Here is a 17,057-nt window from a genome sequence, read left to right as displayed (position 1 = left end):
GATGAACGTCAAAACAAAAGACCGACCACGTGACCAGAGAGCTCAGTTAGTAGTCATATGACCTGCAGTGTTTTGATATGCAGGGCATAGACACCGCAATTGTTGTGCTCACATGACTTCGAGTCAAGCGTTTGAGGCTAACATTGTTGGCGTATTCGGCTAGTTTCGTACTCGACATGACTAGCATGTATTTTGTTAGTTTAGTGGTGTATTTCCTTGCTGTTTCGTGTCTTACATGGGCTGACTATGCCCCTGACGAGGTAACCGAACTACCGGGAATGTCGTTTAAACCAAACTACCGGCAATGGTCGGGCTATTTGAAAGCCAGCCCTGGAAAGTTTCTCCATTACTGGTGAGTATCAGTGATGCCATACGTCGCTGCCTTGACTAACTAACAACTTAGTGTTTGTTCTGGTTGGGGATCTTTTCAGAAACTCCAGCTCGTGCACAACATTAGTTTACTACAATATGTATCGGTGGGAATCGGTTTACTCCAAATCGGTGAAATAATAAATGAATCAACGCATGGCATAAATAACTGTATTATCTTTTTAAGAAGTCATTAAATAAACTTACAAAAGTGGCTATTGCTCAATAGTAAATTAATACATAGTAGTTAGTACAGAGACAACTGAAGCATGTTTTAAACAATAGACAACTTCAAATAGAAAGTCACAGGCAGAAGAGGAAACGCTTCTGAAGCTGGACTAGATGATTGTTTATACTTGCTCTTTTGCTACTTCCTCCAGCATTGGTCATGCATGGTGCTGTAGCATGTACCTTTCATTGAGAAGTTTAAGAGCTAGAACATCCTTTACAATAAGCTAAGAAGTAAATGATTGACAAAATAACACATAACAAACTTTTATTCTAGTGTTCTATAGGCCACACGTATGCACACACACAAACATAGTCAGCAGACACTATTGTACCTGGGGTCTAAAATTAAGTGTGGAGTGCACAGTGTACCAAGTGTTTCTTTGGGTGCTCTCTATCTCCTGTTAACCTGGCCCTCTACCTCCCTGCTTCCCCAGGTTTGTGACCTCACAGAGGGACCCACTGAAGGACCCTGTTGTGCTGTGGCTGAATGGAGGGCCAGGCTGCAGTTCGCTGGATGGCTTTCTGTCAGAGAACGGCCCCTTCCATGTGAGTTCTCCCACACATTACCTTTTCATTATGAACTTAGCAGGACCTGTGATTTCAGTGTGCCTGTGTGTCCCAGTGTAACCTTATTGTATGCAGTGATTCCCACAGAATAACAACAATTGTGTCTCCTTCAGGTGAAGGATGATGGGGCCACTCTGTATGAGAATAAGTTCAGCTGGAACAGGATCGCCAACATTCTGTACCTAGAGTCCCCTGCAGGTGTGGGATACTCCTACTCTGACGACCAGAAGTACAAAACCGATGACGACGAGGTGAGATCATTAGGGTCTCATTCGGGAGAGTGAAATGCATTGAATAAATCAGACACAATTATTTACGTCTTGTCATAGGCATGTCTGTTATACACACTGTATTCCTATCTGAACGTTCCACTGACAGTGGCTCAGAAATCATGCCGTTCACTCTTCCCTACTGAATACTAAAGTAATAGTAACTGATTTATCTCCCCCTTACTATTAGGTGGCTGATGACAACTACCTAGCTCTGCAGAGTTTCTTTGCCAAGTTTCCAAACTTCACACAGAATGAGTTCTTCATCATCGGTGAGAGTTATGGTGGGATCTATGCCCCGACACTCAGTCAGCGTGTAGCCACAGGGACCGCAAAGATTAACTTCAAGGTGAGTTGATTCACACACACCGACTTAATTGTTTTGAGTGGATTCCACACTTACGCTCTCTGAAAATCTAAAGACTAAGCAGAAGTTAAAAGCAATGTAATGGAATTCCAGCCTATCCAACCACCTGTCAATGATTATGTAGAAAAGGCAAGGAGCGGATGATGTGAATCCAATATGAATGACGGTTATAAAGAACTCCTTTAATGTGTTTCTCAGGCCTTTGCAGTGGGTAATGGCCTCAGTAGCTATGCCCTGAATGACCAGTCTCTGATTTACTTTGGTTACTACCACGGCCTCTTCGGAGAACAGTAAGAACGCACAACACATTCACTCATGTGGGCCCAGACTGTTTTGTTATGTTTACATGACTAGGGATAACTCCTTTCGAAAGTCCCACAACGTATGTATAGGCCCACAATATGAATTCAAGCTTGTCTGATGCTTCTGTTACAAGACATTGCAATGTGTTTAAGTAAACTATCCTCTTGCAGACTGTGGACAGATCTGAACACAAACTGCTGCGATAAGGGAAAATGTAACTTCTTCAACAACAGCAAGGAGGCCTGCAAGACACTGGTACACATGGAAACACTTTTACAATCGGATAAGTATTATGCATCAAATACAAAAATTGGGCTATTACATGCACAGGTTTAACATAGAAATGTGTACTTGTACCTTTGTTTCTCCCTCTCATTCATTCTTGCCCTCAGTTGAGCCAGGCCTTTAGTATTGTGTATGATTCTGGGCTGAATGAGTATGCTCTTTACATGGACTGTGAGGGTGGAGTCAGGGCCAGAGCCTATGAGCGGAGCATGAGCCAGCTCTTCAGGAACTACAGAAAGCACTGGGACACCTTCCAGGTAAGTGTTTTCCTCCATAGGAAGGGCAGTGTTCAAGTCCATCCTGGCATTAGATATTGGTAGTCTTGTGTTCTGAAGGGTTGTTCTGGTTATTCTCAAATTGTTTGAAGTGGTTATGATGGAAGAAATTGGTGTGTTATGTAAGTACTTTGTCTCGCTGTAGCTGCTGAAGGTGCCGTCCGTCACTGGCCAAACTCCTCCTGTGGGTGAGGTCCCTCCCTGCATTAACAGCACAGCTCAGATGAACTGGCTCAACCGGGGTGATGTGAGGAAAGCCCTGCACATCCCTGATACACTTCCACCCTGGGACATCTGCAGGTATTACACTAGTACCCACATATCCCTAATAGTCAGTAAGTCTAAATTCAGCAAAGGGACATCTAAAACATGACAACAGTAAACTACCTACAAAAGGACATCTTTACCATAACTTTCTATGTAGTGATGTGGTGGGAGGACAGTACACCAACATCTACCCGACAGTGAAGGATGTATATCTGAAGCTGCTGTCTCTGGGTGTCCGGGCGCTAGTCTATAACGGAGACACTGACATGGCCTGCAACTTCCTGGGAGACAAGTGGTTTGTGGAGCAGCTCAACCAGAAGGTAAAGCTCTTGAAGACTGGTATTTGAGTCAGGTGACATAGAGATTTGAAAGCTGGGTTGCAGGGTATTTGGCATGTTTGTAACTCACAGGGCATGCAATGTGAAGACTTTTTTTTCTCTTTCATTTCCAGACAACCACCAAGTACCAGAGCTGGATATCTGATGATCAGATTGCCGGCTTCTACGAGCAGTATGGAAACATCACCCTCCTGACTGTGAAGGTAAGCACTACTTAGTTAGCATATTGGCATTGATTCACTGTCTTCAGACGAATTAACACACTAGACATGTTCATAAAGATTAGTGGATGCAACGGGGGTGAGGCTGCTGCGTTCTAATCCCATCCTCTGTTTCAGGGCGCTGGTCACATGGTGCCACAGTGGGCTCCAGGCCCCGCCTTAGACATGTTCCAGTCCTTCCTGTCAAACAAACCCTACTGAGCATGCTCCTGGGGCTGCTTCCAGTGTCTGTAATGGAACTTGTTAGTGGGCAAGGATGATGGCCCGTTTTTCTCAGGGAGAGTTGGATGGAAAAGGGGAAACAAATGTTTTGTTTTTGTATTGTGATCAAATTAAATGTTTCTGTTGCACTCCAAGTAAGCTCAGTAGATCAAAGTTCAACTCTGGAGGAACACAAGTGTACACACTTATCAGTGTTGGGGTGACGGGAGTGTAATTGGACTATGCCATTTCTTAATTTCAGTAAATGTATAAATTAACTTTTCTTGAAGCAAACTACATATCAATAGCCTTAGAGAAATGTTTTGACGTGATGCACCTAAACAATCTTCCGTTAGTGATGCTGTGCAATCGCTCTGGTTGGCTTTCTAACTGATTAGCAACTTATTAGTTGCATCAGAACTGTCATTTGCCTTTTGAATTTCCTCATGCAGTTTCTGAATCAGGGGGTTTCAATTGTCACCACTTGGGGGAGCTGAAATGCCATGGAACTCAAATGGCCAAAAGGCCAATCAGCACTTTAAAAGAATCTAACATTCTTTGTCTTTCTAATAAATGCTTTTTATGAAACCATTTGTATCTCCATTTTAATAGCATTTTTTTTATTGAACATGATTGATTAATAACAGAATGTGTTAAAACATCCAAGTAATCTTAAGTGACTGTTCCATAAACATGTAAATTCCAGGGATGGTGATTGAGCACCAGAAATCTCCTTCTCAGCCACCATGCTGAAGATTCAGTACACAGGCCAATCAGTGTAGCAGTTTAACTGGACAGGACTAGTGATTCCTGTGTTAATGGAAATTAAGCTATTTTTAGTTGCTTCAAGATATACAGGTAGGACTTGTTGCAAAAGGTATTATACATCAATGTCACTAGTGCTTCCTAAATGCATTGTTTTGAGCTGAGTTTCAGTATAGCACTTTGACATCTGCTGATTATAAATACATTTGACTAGTCTAGGTGTTTTCCAACGTGGGTACTACAGGGGTCAGCAATAAATGTAAAAAAGTTGGAGAGGAAAAATATTTTGTATTTTAAATATAGATTTAATGCCATGTTTGAGAACTAACAAAAGCCAGACAAAAAAATAAAAAACAGGCATTCGGCAACATACTTATTGATTTGTTTGAGCAGAGGAGCATAGCATTAGTCATGGCAAAATTGTCTCACTGTGTAGAATTGCTGGGAATTAGCTTCAAAACTGCTACATTTTCTCTGAGCTCAATGGAAAAATGTGTAGAATTGCAAAGTTATTTTACATTTTCTCTCCACCACCAGTGGTGACTTGTCATTTGTACCCCACATTCTTTGCAAAAAAATATACAGAGTTAATAAAGCCACATACAAACATGGTATCTTTTTTTGTTTTCTTGAGTAAGGCAGCTCCAAAATGCAGGTGTTTCAGCCTAGCTCAGTGCTTTCTGTGGTGGAGGGGCAAGCCAGCAGAAAATAAGGAGTGTTGCGCCGTGATTGGCTCAGTGTTCTGTCACTCATGGGGACACTACGTCACCACCAAGTCTAAGGGTAGACCCTGAAAATTCTAGCCCCTTCGGTGCTGCCATAGAGTTCCATAAGTGCCAATCCAAGAAGGCTCAAGGTCATTGGCCACAGATAAAAATGACGCCAAATCACATATTTACAGTAGCTTTGATTGGACTGATCATGAATCAAGTCGACAATCTACTGGCAAATCCTTGTAATATGAAAATAAATAATGAAGAGAAATTATTAGATAAAATGTATCAGTGCTCATCAGCCATTGGACATAAACATTACACAAGTTGGAAATCGCAAATTCAACAATGAGTGGTTTGAAAGGAATCAGTGACAGTGGCTGTGTGGTCCCACTTCTGGGATTAAGGGGCTCTTTTCCAAGTTAAAAATGCTAAACATTCAACATTGGCAATGCTGTCAATGACGCATGATTTGTGCCACGCTCAAAACAACCATTTACTCGGGAACTGCAAAAACTTGACTTCCGTGAGCTCAAGACAACTGGGAAGTTGGGAATAAAACGAGCTCCGATAGGGAAAGTCTGTTTTGAATGGTCATCCAACTCGGAATTGTATATCCGGCCTCTCTCGAGCTATGAGGTCAGTGAGGTCATTACGATTGGACCTTTTTCTGAATTCCCAGTTGTTTTGAAAGCACCATAAATTGAGAGAATGCCAGACTTTGATGACAAAATTTTCCCACAAAGGTCTGCCACGCCACCTTCCTGTTCAAGTGAGCACAGCACAAGGTGAGTCCAAAAATGTATTGCTGCAGCATAAATGATGTAATATGCCAGGGAGATATGTGTACTGTAGCTAAGAAAGTAGTACTAAGTGTATGTTATGAATAAGTTAGTAGCCCATGTGCTTCACCCTAATAATTTGGTCTATTTACCCCTTAATTTCACCTACTGTTCCAACTTTGTGGTGCACATATAGCCTATAACCTGTTACAGAGAAATGTAATCATTGAATATTGTAAGAGCTTTCATTGTCTGCTTTATTTATCCTACGGTTCTGACTTGGTGTACAGGGAGAACACTGTAAGAACGGCCATGTTCTGAATTCTGTCGCTGTACATTTCAAAAGTGCTAAACAAATAGTTATATTGACTAATGTTACATCCGTCCTAGCTCGCTCATGTCTTATTCGAAATTATGGATTGCCTATTATCCGCTTGTCGTCCCCTTATGACATAGTTTGTTCATCTCAATTGTCATTAGAAACCACATTTGTTTAAGCAAGTCAGCCACATTAGCTAATCTTTTTTTAAAGGCAGTTAATGAGGCTAAATTAACTGTTTCGCTGTCGAACAAGGCTCCGCTGTTAGCCAGGTGTAGCAGTGGTAAGAATGTTGGGACAGCTTTATGTAGGCCCTAACAGTGTGTGGGCACCACTTGTCACCATTAGTGCAATTAATGTATTGTTTAGTGTTGTGGATTTGCTGGCACTCATCCCACAATTTTTTAGATTTTTGCCCCACCAAGATTTACCTGCTAAAATCACCACTGTACACCAAGATACCTTTCTAGCTAATAGACTGTTAGAGTTTACACTTTCTCTTCCAATGAGCTGTGTGTGTCTACCAGAACTATTCATTTTTAAAATGTTGATTATTTTTACCTGCCATAGTCATTCACCTGATAAGATGTTTTCATTAACATGAGGGTATAGGACAAAACTATGACAATCTGAATTCAATGACAAAACCGACATGTTTATTTAATTGTAGATTGATAACAGGATAATTCATGACAATATAAGACTGCATATTGTTAAACCTGATTACTAAATTGGTTCAGTTCAGAAAAACAATTTCCCTTGGCTCCAATTATGGAATAAAACAAAAAGGAATTGAATTTCAAGCATTTCCAATCTCATTCAAGTCATTGTAAAACAGTAATTGCTGCCCTGAGGAACAATCCCTTTGAACATAAGGGACAAAAATCTGTCTGTAGTCTATAGCTAATCTCTCTATCAGTAAAGCACATTTAAAATATCTGTCTGTTTAAAGCTAGGCCATATACAATCATTTAACCACAGGAATCAGCCCGAGACCCCTGAAATCTCAAAGGCGCTTATAATTATAATACACTTGCCACATTACATAGATTTCAGAACTGCAGTTGCAAGTCTTCAAACCACTTGATCACTGGAATTGTAAAATTACTATAAAAATGGATGGAAATGTTTGGCCACATTCTTAAAACAGTATATTCATTACTCATCAGTAACAACACCAATTAGAGAGAGGTACCCTCTCCCACTGCCCAGTTTCTTGAAGGATGGGATGCCACCTGTAGTGCAGTGGTGCATGCTGGGCCAGTAGGGAAAGGCATAGGGAGGGGTTGAGAATGTCAAGACGGATTTGGTACTGCAGCCCACAACGGGGTGAAAATAAATTAAAATCAAAAACATAACATTTGCATAATCTTTTTGAAAGGTAGGTCCCTTGTCAGAGGTTGCTCTCAGGACTCTCATCCAATCCTAGAGCATGCTCCATAGGTGATACGAGTCCTTGCTATGGAGCGGTTTCATCATCAGGGAGACAACGAGATGTGCAGGAGAGGTCACAAGAGGGAGTGTGTTTGCATGTATGTGTTGGATCCTCGACATCCTGATACAAGTCAATAAAGTTCAGAATAGCAGCATAGACCTGCATCCTCCTCCAGCAAAGAGTCTTCCTGGTCAGAATGCTATTGGCTGTCCGAATAGTGGATGGCGTCTTGATAGATGGCATTGGTGGTGGTCTGGCCAAAGATGAAAGTGCCGATGGTTACCATGATGACACCGTAGACCACCATCCCATGCCAGCTATGGAGAGAGAAGATCAGCGTTCAGTAAACAGTCACATGAGGAGATTATGTACAGGTAGTGAGTCTAGTCTTACCTAGCAGATCGGACCTCTGTTTCTGAGAGCTTTGCCTGAATCAGACACAGACCTGCAGGGAAGAGCAGACATTATATACAGGCATTATGCTTATTGCTGATATAAACACATTGTAAATACACACACAGAATCAGACACACTGGTTGTACCTGGGAAGACAAAGATGAAGCAGGCTGCCAGTCCTCCGATGAGGGAGATGACTCGGCCAATGTCGGGGATGAAGAGTGCGAGGACGAGTGTGACCGTGAACCACACAAGCGTCTGCAACACTCTGCGTCTCCGCTCACGCCTCACACACAATTCCACCTGATCGCCGTGGAAACGGAGCCATAGCCCCTCCAGCACCGCCCTGAAGAAACAAGTTACACAACACAACAATGTAGTACTGAAATGGCATGGGTGGCACACAGTACTTTGTAGGTTAAGGTTAGTGTCTCACCGGCCACAGAAGTGTAGAATGGGATAGGAGGTGATAACACAGATGACGACGAAGGCCCTTGCGATCGCCACGGCGATGTCATTAGGAGGATATGACATCAGCACATCCTGACTGACGTTAGACCCAAATGACAGAAAGCCACAGACACCTGAGACATGGGGTATGCACCATTACACATCAACGAATCACACAAGAAATGGGCCATGTCATAAAAAAACCTCTGATGCTTTCAAAACTGACTATAGAGCCACACAGTGGACAAACACACACCTGTGCCAGTGTAGACAAAGAGGCAGATGATCATGCCGACGGTGACCACACCTCCCCAGGGCTTGAGTTCACTCCTTCTCATGCTGTTAAACACTGGCACACTGCTCACATGACACTGAGAGATAGAGAAAGTGAGAAAGAGAGATTGTGTGAGGATGTAAATAACTTCAAGCATTTTCAATCAAGGATTAGAAATAGCCATATGCACACCCCTGCACATTCATACACACACAAACACAGACAGATACCTGGAAGCTAAAGCATATGGTGGGCATGGCGTTCAACACTGCACTCCAGGAGGACGGGCTGTAACAGACACACTGGCTGATCAACACAAACAAAGCATGATGGGAACTGTAATTTGATGTAGACTGTGCTTTAATGAAAGGCGAGTGGGCTGAAATGCCGTTTCTGGACTCTCTCTTCCATCTGGCACCATGGGTGCTTGTAAACTCTTGGCATTCACTCAAACAGCTTCATGAGGAATGCTTTTCCAACAGTCTTGAAGGAGTTCCCACATATGCTGTGCACTTGTTGGCTGCTTTTTTCTTCACTCTGCGGTCCAACTCATCCCAAACCATCTCAATTGGGTTAAGGTTGGGTGATTGTGGAGGACAGGTCATCTGCTGCTGCACTCCATCACTCTCCTTGGTCAAATAGCCCTTACACAGCCTGGAGGTGTGTTTTGGATCATTGCCCTGTTGAAAAACAAAATTATAGTCCCACTAAGCGCAAACCAAATGGAATGGCGTATCGCTGCAGAATGCTGTGGAAGCCATGCTGGGTAAGTGTGCCTTGAATTCTAAATAAATCAGTGTCACCAGCAAAGCTCCCCACACCTCCTCCTCCATGCTTCACGGTGGGAACCACACATGCGGATATCATCCGTTCACCTACTCTGCATATCAAAGACATTGTGCTTGGAACCAAAAATCTCAAATTTGGACTCATCAGACCAAAGGATAGATTTCCATAGGTCTAATGTCCATTGCTCGTGTTTCTTTCTTGCCCAAGCAAGTCTCTTCTTCTTATTGATGTCCTTATGTACTGGTTTCTTTGCAGCAATTCGACCATGAAGGCCTGATTCACACAGTCTCCTCTGAACAGTTGATGTTCAGATGCGTCTGTTACTTGAACTCTGTGAAGCATTTAGTTGGGCTGCAATCTGAGGTTCAGTTAACTCTAATGAACTTATCATCTGCATCAGAAGCAACTCTGGGTCTTCCTTTTCTGTGGCGGTCCTCATAAGAGTCAGTTTCATCATAGCGCTTGATGGTTTTTACATCTGCACTTGAAGAAACTTTAAACGTTCTTGAAATGTTTTGGTTTGACTGACCTTCATGTCTTAAAGTAATGATGGACTGTCATTTCTCTGTTTTTTTTTAGCTGTTCTTGCCATAATATGGATTTGGTCTTATGGATACCTTCTGTTTACCAACCCTACCTTGTCAAAACAAAATGGATTAGCTCAAACGCATTTAAGGAAAGAAATTCCACAAATTAACCTTTAACAAGGCACACCTGTTAAATGAAATGCATTCGAGGTGACTACCTCATGAAGCTGGTTGAGAGAATGCCAAAAGTGTGCAAAGCTGTCAAGGCAAAGGGTGGCTATTTGAAGAATCTCAAATATAAAATAGATGTTGATTTGTTTAACACTTTTCTGGTTACTACATGATTCCATATGTGTTATTTCATAGTTTTGATGTCTTCACTATTATTCTACAATGTAGAAAAAGAAAAAAAAACCTGGAATAAGTAGGTGTGTCCAAACTTTTGATTGGTACAGTAGTTCAATTAGCTTACCTGGTTGGAATGTAGCCAGGGGTCATCTCTTTATCAGGCCAGATGTATTTCAGTATTATCACAATGGTGACATACCAGGTGCCAACAACACTCAGCGCACTACAAACAGGAGAACAGCCTTATCAGACGGACCTGTGTTCCTGTAGCCTAGTGATACAAAGCAGGCTTCAAATTCTAATTCAATCATCAGTTGTAGACTAAAGGGTGGTGTGGAAAGATATACTTGGTCAATGTGTAAAGTGTATTCATTGGATGCAGGAAGGCATACCTGGCGTATTTCTGGAAGCCAATCTCTTTGGGGATGGAGAGAGGTAGAATGACCAGGACGGCAGTCACACAAATGGTGAACTTACGGTCAATGTACCAGTGACCACCGACCACACCGTCTGGCAAATGAGCTATTGCAGCGATCACTACAGAAAGACAGAGATAGTAAGAGAGATAAAAGGTAGCAGAGCAAACAAAACATTCCATTGACTAACATCTTATTTAAAGTGGAATTGTTGTAGTGCTGGCTATCTGATAGCAGGCTCATAGTCCATCTGAGGCTGACCGAAGGTGGCTTTCCAACTGGTCAGCACTCAAAGGCCATTTCAGTATGACGGCACATCTAAATAGCTGAGCTAGAGAGGATCTCATCACAGACTCCCTTGGCTCTTATCCACAGTGATAACAACTCTTAATTTACTGACGACACTAATACAACAAATCAACTAACACATATCTAGTGTGATGGTGCAATAACAGCTGAGGATGACTTTTTTTGAAGGTACAAAGGAAATGGAAAACTGGTGAAAAAGGCTAGCCAATGCTACAATCTGCAACTTTGAGTGAAATGACCTTCTGTTTCGGCAACTGTGTGTGTGTGTGTGTGTAACCTAGTACTCTGGTACCCTGCAAACTATGATCTGTATTGTATTTTACACAAGTCAAACGTAATGGAGTCTGTGGCACGTTGTTAATGGTTGCGTTCATACAAGGACTTATACATAGCTAGACATGACCGCCTCATTGACCCGATAGCTAGTGATGTGAGACAGACAGTAACACCATTCACAAACAGTCTCTTGTCAGGAGGCTGGTTTGACGTTGATGTGTTTTCTTGTAATACAGAATATGCCAGATATTGTTGTTGTGGGGGAGGAGCTAATTTTAGAAGTGGGTTGCTCTTTTGACTCCTACATGGAGCAGACCTTTGCTGATAGGTTGCTGAAATACCAGCCCCTTGTGTGTCAGCTGTCATGGGCAGCTTAGTGGTTTGGAGAAGGTGGGCAATTCTATGGTAACAAGAGTGATGCGGAGACTTCGATTTTTCACTTTAAAATGTATGTCAAACAAAAAAGAATGATTGCAAAGTTAAACCACCCAGACAACTCTATGCACAATGACTACTTTTAATTATTACCAAAAACACATTCACCTGAAGAACAGCGCAGATGCAAAGTTTAGTAACCGAGTGCAGTCAAACTTTACATCTGCACTGTCTTCAAGTAAATGCATCCATAAGTGTCCAGATATCCATGTCCTTTTGAATTGCTTGAATTCTTCTCGACTGTAATGTGATTTGTGGATTAAAATAAAGTATTTAAAAAGGTGTGTGCACACGTTCATTATCTATGTGTGAGAAACACTCACAGCGGTCCAGCTGGTCTCCAATGACGATAAAGAAGGCGATGCAGGTGCCGAAGGTGTAGACAGCGATGGCCACCTCACAGATTACCCCGGTGACTTTCCCACACGACGCCCGCACCACCTCCTGGTAGGTGCTCTCATTACTGACCTAGACAAGCAGCACAGGGTCACTAGGATGAGTACTGCTGGATAAGAATGTCTTAAATTGTAGGGGGGGTGTATTAACTTACTAACCTGGGAGCAGTATGCCAGGATCACCAGACCACTGATGATGAAACTCAGCATGGACTACAACACACAAAAACAGGAAGTTTTACCAAATACATCCCTGTATATATATGCAGTATTTATCACTTCTGCTCCTGGAGTGCCACCGTGTGCAGGATTCGGTCTCAAAAGTGTGTGTGTAGCTCTCACCATCTGTAGCACCACCCCTGCAATCACGCCTCCGGCCATGTTGAAGGCGGCGGGGAAGTTGAGTAGTCCTGCCCCTAGCGCAGCGTTCACCACAATGAAGACAGCGGCTGTGGCAGACACTCCTCCCCTCTTCTCCCTGTCTGACGAAGGGGGGTGAACGGACTCTACACTGGGGCTCTGCAGTAGCCACACCCTCTCACCAGCATCTTCACTCCCAGCCTCGGCCCAGTCCCCCGCCTCACTGTTTATCGCCATGGGACACAACCTGGCTGGCACAGTCCCAAAAACACGATATAAAAACACCCTCAAATTCACCCTACTCTGTTTGATGCAGACTTCAACACTAAAGAGCTGAGTTGCGGGTATTCAGAGTTTGGGTTGAGGGGTAAGTCTGAAGGTTGAAAGTTTGTTGTGGCTCTTGTGACATTTAGGACACAGATGACTGCTTGTCAGTTTATCCTCAAAGTGGATGTAGTGTCACCCAGCAGTCAACCCTTTCATCAATCTGCAACAAGACAAACACACATTACATCTTTGGCCTTCTCGACACCTTATCTCAGCGCTCTCTATGTGCTTACTACCTAGTAAAGCCACAACCTGCTTTCCCCAGTAGCCTACACGTTCTTGTCAGTGCGTTCTCCCCCCGGTCCCATGCCTTGTGCTGTCGGCTGACCTTGCTTTACTCACCAACACCAGGATATGACCAAAAATAAAAAATCTTAAATAAATAAAAAGACTGGTGAAAAAAAGACTAATCACCAGGAACTCACCTAAAAATGAGTTTAATTTAAGAAATCTGTTCCCAAAGTATTCCCACAAATAAAATAAGAGACATGATCGTTTCTCAAAGTAATCAAGGTATGAAATTGTTATTTTCAAATAGAATCTCTTTTTGGGCCTAGTTGTGGTCAATTTCAGTGTTCAAAATTATTATAATTATGTTCCGGCACCCCGACCATTCGCTCCGACAAAAATCACCCCTAGGCTGAATCTAGTTGCCTACCCCTGCTTTACAGCATCCCTCTGAAACACATTCTAAAGAGGCATGTAATCAGTAGTTTTAGATAGGTCTGATCCCAAGAGATTTTCACTTCATATCCCTGAGAAGGATCACAGTAAAGTGGACTTCAGTGATCAGGGTCACTGTTCTCATGATGACATAGTGTGTCACAGTAGATATCTGTTGTAAACCTCACTGTCAGGCATGCGACCTACAGACTATTGTGCTTGTCAGGGGCTATGCATTTTTGTAGGCATTCATGTAGCTAAGCTATGTCATGGACATGTTGATTTTAAGTCATAAATGAGAATAGGCTATATTGAAATACAAGGTGGATAACAACTTCATCTCACTTAATTTAGTCAAAGGGAAATGGACTACATACTTCTCTTACCTCAATTATTTTGTCATTTTGTTTGTGTTCACAAGCTGCTAGGCAGAGATTGTAAGGGGCCTGTCAATAGACCATAAACACAAAATAAAAAGATGACACGTGTCTGCAACTAGTCATCCTCAACCACCTTTAGATTGCTCTTTAAATTGAGGTGACTTGGAGAAATGAATTATCATACCATTAACATTTTCAAATCTCCTGAAGGGGAAATATATTCCCTGCAGGACACTAAGACCTATTTTAAAAAAGGATAGTTTACCTATATTTATTACAATTTTTTACCAAATTCTTAAAAAGGTGCAATATGCAGAAATCGCTCCGCCATTTCCTTTTCGCAAAAATTCAAAATAGTTTGCCTAACTTCAGTTTGTGTGTCAAAACAAGCCCTCAGTGTAGAGAATCACTCTACCGTCTAAACCACTGTGAAATACACTACCGGTCTTAGAAGGTTTAGAACACCTACTCATTCAAGGGTTTCTTTATTTTGACTATTTTCTACATTATAGAATAACACCGAAGACATTAAAAACTATGAAATAACACACATTAATAACACACACAATGTCATCAAATCATAGAAACGCCACTGGAGCTACCTAAACAATAACGACTAGAAACATTCATAAAATACAGACATTTTGTAGCTTTACTAATAGGCAACTTTGCATATAAAGCAGCTGAATCTTAGATTCAGATCTAGCTACAGGTCTAGAAAAACACAAATCACGACAATTAACCTAATTGCTGATGTCTTTACAGCAAACTGGACACCGCATCATAGTCAGCTGTTGCTAGCTGGCTGATAGTCTTCGAAAGCTGATACCGACCTCTTCATCTACATATCCTTGAACCTATTCAGTTGAAAATATGAAAATGCATATAAAATACTCAATAAATACCTCTCTATTGTCTCTCCGATGCTTGCGTTTTTCTGCAACAACCGCACGTGGAATGAAATTCCTTCTGAACAAGCAACGGTGGCATGTGACTTGGTTGGGATGTGATCATGTGACAATGTAAAATTACGTCTTTAAAAACAAAGTGCATGGTGGGAGTTGTAGTTTACTGCCACGAGAACACAAAATCATACCAGAAAGGGTTTAATCAGGGTAGATACTGCAGCACAGGAGGATGCTAAGGGGAGGACGGTTCATAATAATGTCCGGAACAGCGCGACTAGACTGGCTTTAAACATATGGAAACCATACAGTTGAAGTCGGAAGTTTAGATACACCTTAGCCAAATACATTTAAACACAGTTTCACAATTCCTAACATTTAATCATAGTAAAAATGCCATGTCTTAGGTCAGTTAGGATCACCACTTTATTTTAAGAATGTAAAATGTCAGAATAATAGTAGAGAGAATGATTTATTTCAGCTTTTATTTCTTCATCACAATACAATCAATTAGTATTTGGTAGCATTGCCTTTAAATTGTTTAACTTGGGTCAAACGTTTCGGGTAGCCTTCCACAAGCTTCCCACAATAAGTTGGGTGAATTTTGGCCCATTCCTCCTGTCAGAGCTGGTGGAACTGAGTCAGATTTGTCTTTTTTTTTTTGCCTCCTTGCTCGCACACGCTTTTTCAGTTCTGCCCACAAATTTTCTATAGGATTGCCTCATGATGCCATCTATTTTGTGAAGTGCACCAGTCCCTCCTGCAGCAAAGCACCCCCATAACATGATGCTGCCACCCCGTGCTTCACGGTTGGGATGGTGTTCTTCGGCTTGCAAGCCTCCCCCTTTTTCCTCCAAACATAATGATGGTCATTATGGCCAAACAGTTCGACTTTTGTTTCATCAGACCAGAGGACATTTCTCCAAAAAGTACAATCTTTGTTCCCATGTGCAGTTGCAAACCGTAGTCTGGCTTTTTTTATGGTGGTTTTGGAGCAGTGGCTTCTTCCTTATTGAGCAGCCATTCAGGTTATGTCAATATAGGACTTGTTTTACTGTGGATATAGATACTTCTGTACCTGTTTCCTCCAGCATCTTCACAAGTTCCTTTGCTGTTGTTCTGGGATTGATTTGCACTTTTCGCACCAAAGTACGTTCATCTCTAGGAGACAGAATGCATCTCCTTTTGAGCGGTATGATGGCTGGGTGGTCCCATGGTGTTTATACTTGCGTACTATTGTTTGTACAGATGAATGTGGTACCAGACTTGTGGGGGTCTACAGTTGTTTTTCTGAGGTCTTGGCTTATTTATTTTTGATTTTCCCATGATGTTAAGCAAAGAGGCACGCACGGGGTTTGAAGGTAGGCCTTGAAATACATCCACAAGTACACCTCTAATTGATTCAAATGATGTCAATTAGCCTATCAGAAGCTTCTAAAGCCACGACATCACTTTCTGGACTTTTCCAAGCTGTTTAAAGGCACAGTCAACTTTGTGTATGTAAACTTCTGACCCACTGGAATTGTGAATTATAAGTGAAATAATCTGTAATTTGTGGAGTGGTTGAAAAACAAGTTTTAATGACTCCAATCTAAGTGTATGTAAACTTCCAACTTCAACTGTATGTTTGATGTATTTGATACCATTCCACCTATTCCGCTCCAACCATTATCACGAGCCTGTCCTCCCCAATTAATTTGCCACCAACCTCCTGCGTACTGCAGATACAGCTTCATAAAAGGAGAGTATTTTGTGTCTAATAAAACCAATGATTTATGTTGTAAAATCATGTCCTACACTGGTCCCAACCAGGGGTACTAGGACCATTGCCATAGTCCAACGGTATCAGTTCAGTTTCTTACATGTGGTTTGACAATATTCTTGTTAGAAAGAAATACAAAATAAACCCAGTTATTTCAATTATAGATATTTTTTTTAATTGTTCAGAGAAAGACTTGACCGATGCTCCATGTTTTATTATTTTTGCGCTAACCCGAAAATGAGTAGACAGCAGAAAGGTGAATTTCCTTGCACAATCTGTCTTGTTACAATCAGGAAGACACACACAGAGAAAATGTTCAAAGGCTAATCATTGGAGTA

General features: G+C 41.8%; 2 protein-coding genes across 4 annotated transcripts; one reads left to right on the top strand and one right to left on the bottom strand.

Moving 5' to 3' along the window:
* The first annotated feature begins 61 nt into the window (after positions 1 to 61).
* On the top strand, positions 62 to 4,284 carry LOC112249206 (lysosomal protective protein). The gene is made up of 11 exons (XM_024418985.2): positions 62 to 352; positions 1,035 to 1,146; positions 1,281 to 1,418; positions 1,627 to 1,785; positions 2,002 to 2,093; positions 2,277 to 2,361; positions 2,499 to 2,648; positions 2,812 to 2,966; positions 3,091 to 3,253; positions 3,385 to 3,474; positions 3,610 to 4,284. Exons 1-11 carry the CDS (start codon positions 177 to 179, stop codon positions 3,691 to 3,693), a joined length of 1,404 nt encoding a protein of 467 aa, XP_024274753.1. The 5' UTR covers positions 62 to 176; the 3' UTR covers positions 3,694 to 4,284.
* Positions 4,285 to 6,906: 2,622 nt separating this feature from the next.
* LOC112249208 (putative sodium-coupled neutral amino acid transporter 7) lies at positions 6,907 to 15,074 on the bottom strand. Of its 3 annotated transcripts, XM_024418987.2 has the most exons (13): positions 14,958 to 15,057; positions 14,059 to 14,118; positions 12,665 to 13,169; positions 12,482 to 12,535; positions 12,251 to 12,395; positions 10,884 to 11,028; positions 10,616 to 10,714; positions 9,058 to 9,115; positions 8,810 to 8,924; positions 8,540 to 8,687; positions 8,250 to 8,449; positions 8,101 to 8,152; positions 6,907 to 8,024 (listed from the first exon to the last, which is right to left on the bottom strand). In XM_024418987.2, the coding sequence occupies exons 3-13, from the start codon at positions 12,917 to 12,919 to the stop codon at positions 7,907 to 7,909; spliced, it is 1,389 nt and encodes a 462-aa protein (XP_024274755.1). In that variant the 5' UTR covers positions 12,920 to 13,169; positions 14,059 to 14,118; positions 14,958 to 15,057; the 3' UTR covers positions 6,907 to 7,906. The 3 variants fall into 3 exon arrangements, with proteins under 3 accessions (XP_024274755.1, XP_024274754.1, XP_024274756.1); XM_024418986.2 differs by lacking the exon at positions 14,059 to 14,118 and having other exon boundaries at positions 14,958 to 15,074; XM_024418988.1 differs by lacking the exon at positions 14,059 to 14,118 and having other exon boundaries at positions 12,665 to 12,933; positions 14,958 to 15,066.
* Positions 15,075 to 17,057: the final 1,983 nt, after the last annotated feature.

Source organism: Oncorhynchus tshawytscha, unplaced genomic scaffold (genome assembly GCF_018296145.1).
Source record: "Oncorhynchus tshawytscha isolate Ot180627B unplaced genomic scaffold, Otsh_v2.0 Un_scaffold_4_pilon_pilon, whole genome shotgun sequence".
In the NCBI taxonomy this organism is placed as follows: Eukaryota; Metazoa; Chordata; class Actinopteri; order Salmoniformes; family Salmonidae; genus Oncorhynchus; species Oncorhynchus tshawytscha.
The sequence above is the reverse complement of the archived record's forward strand: the minus strand, read 5'-3'. Positions and strand labels throughout refer to the sequence as shown.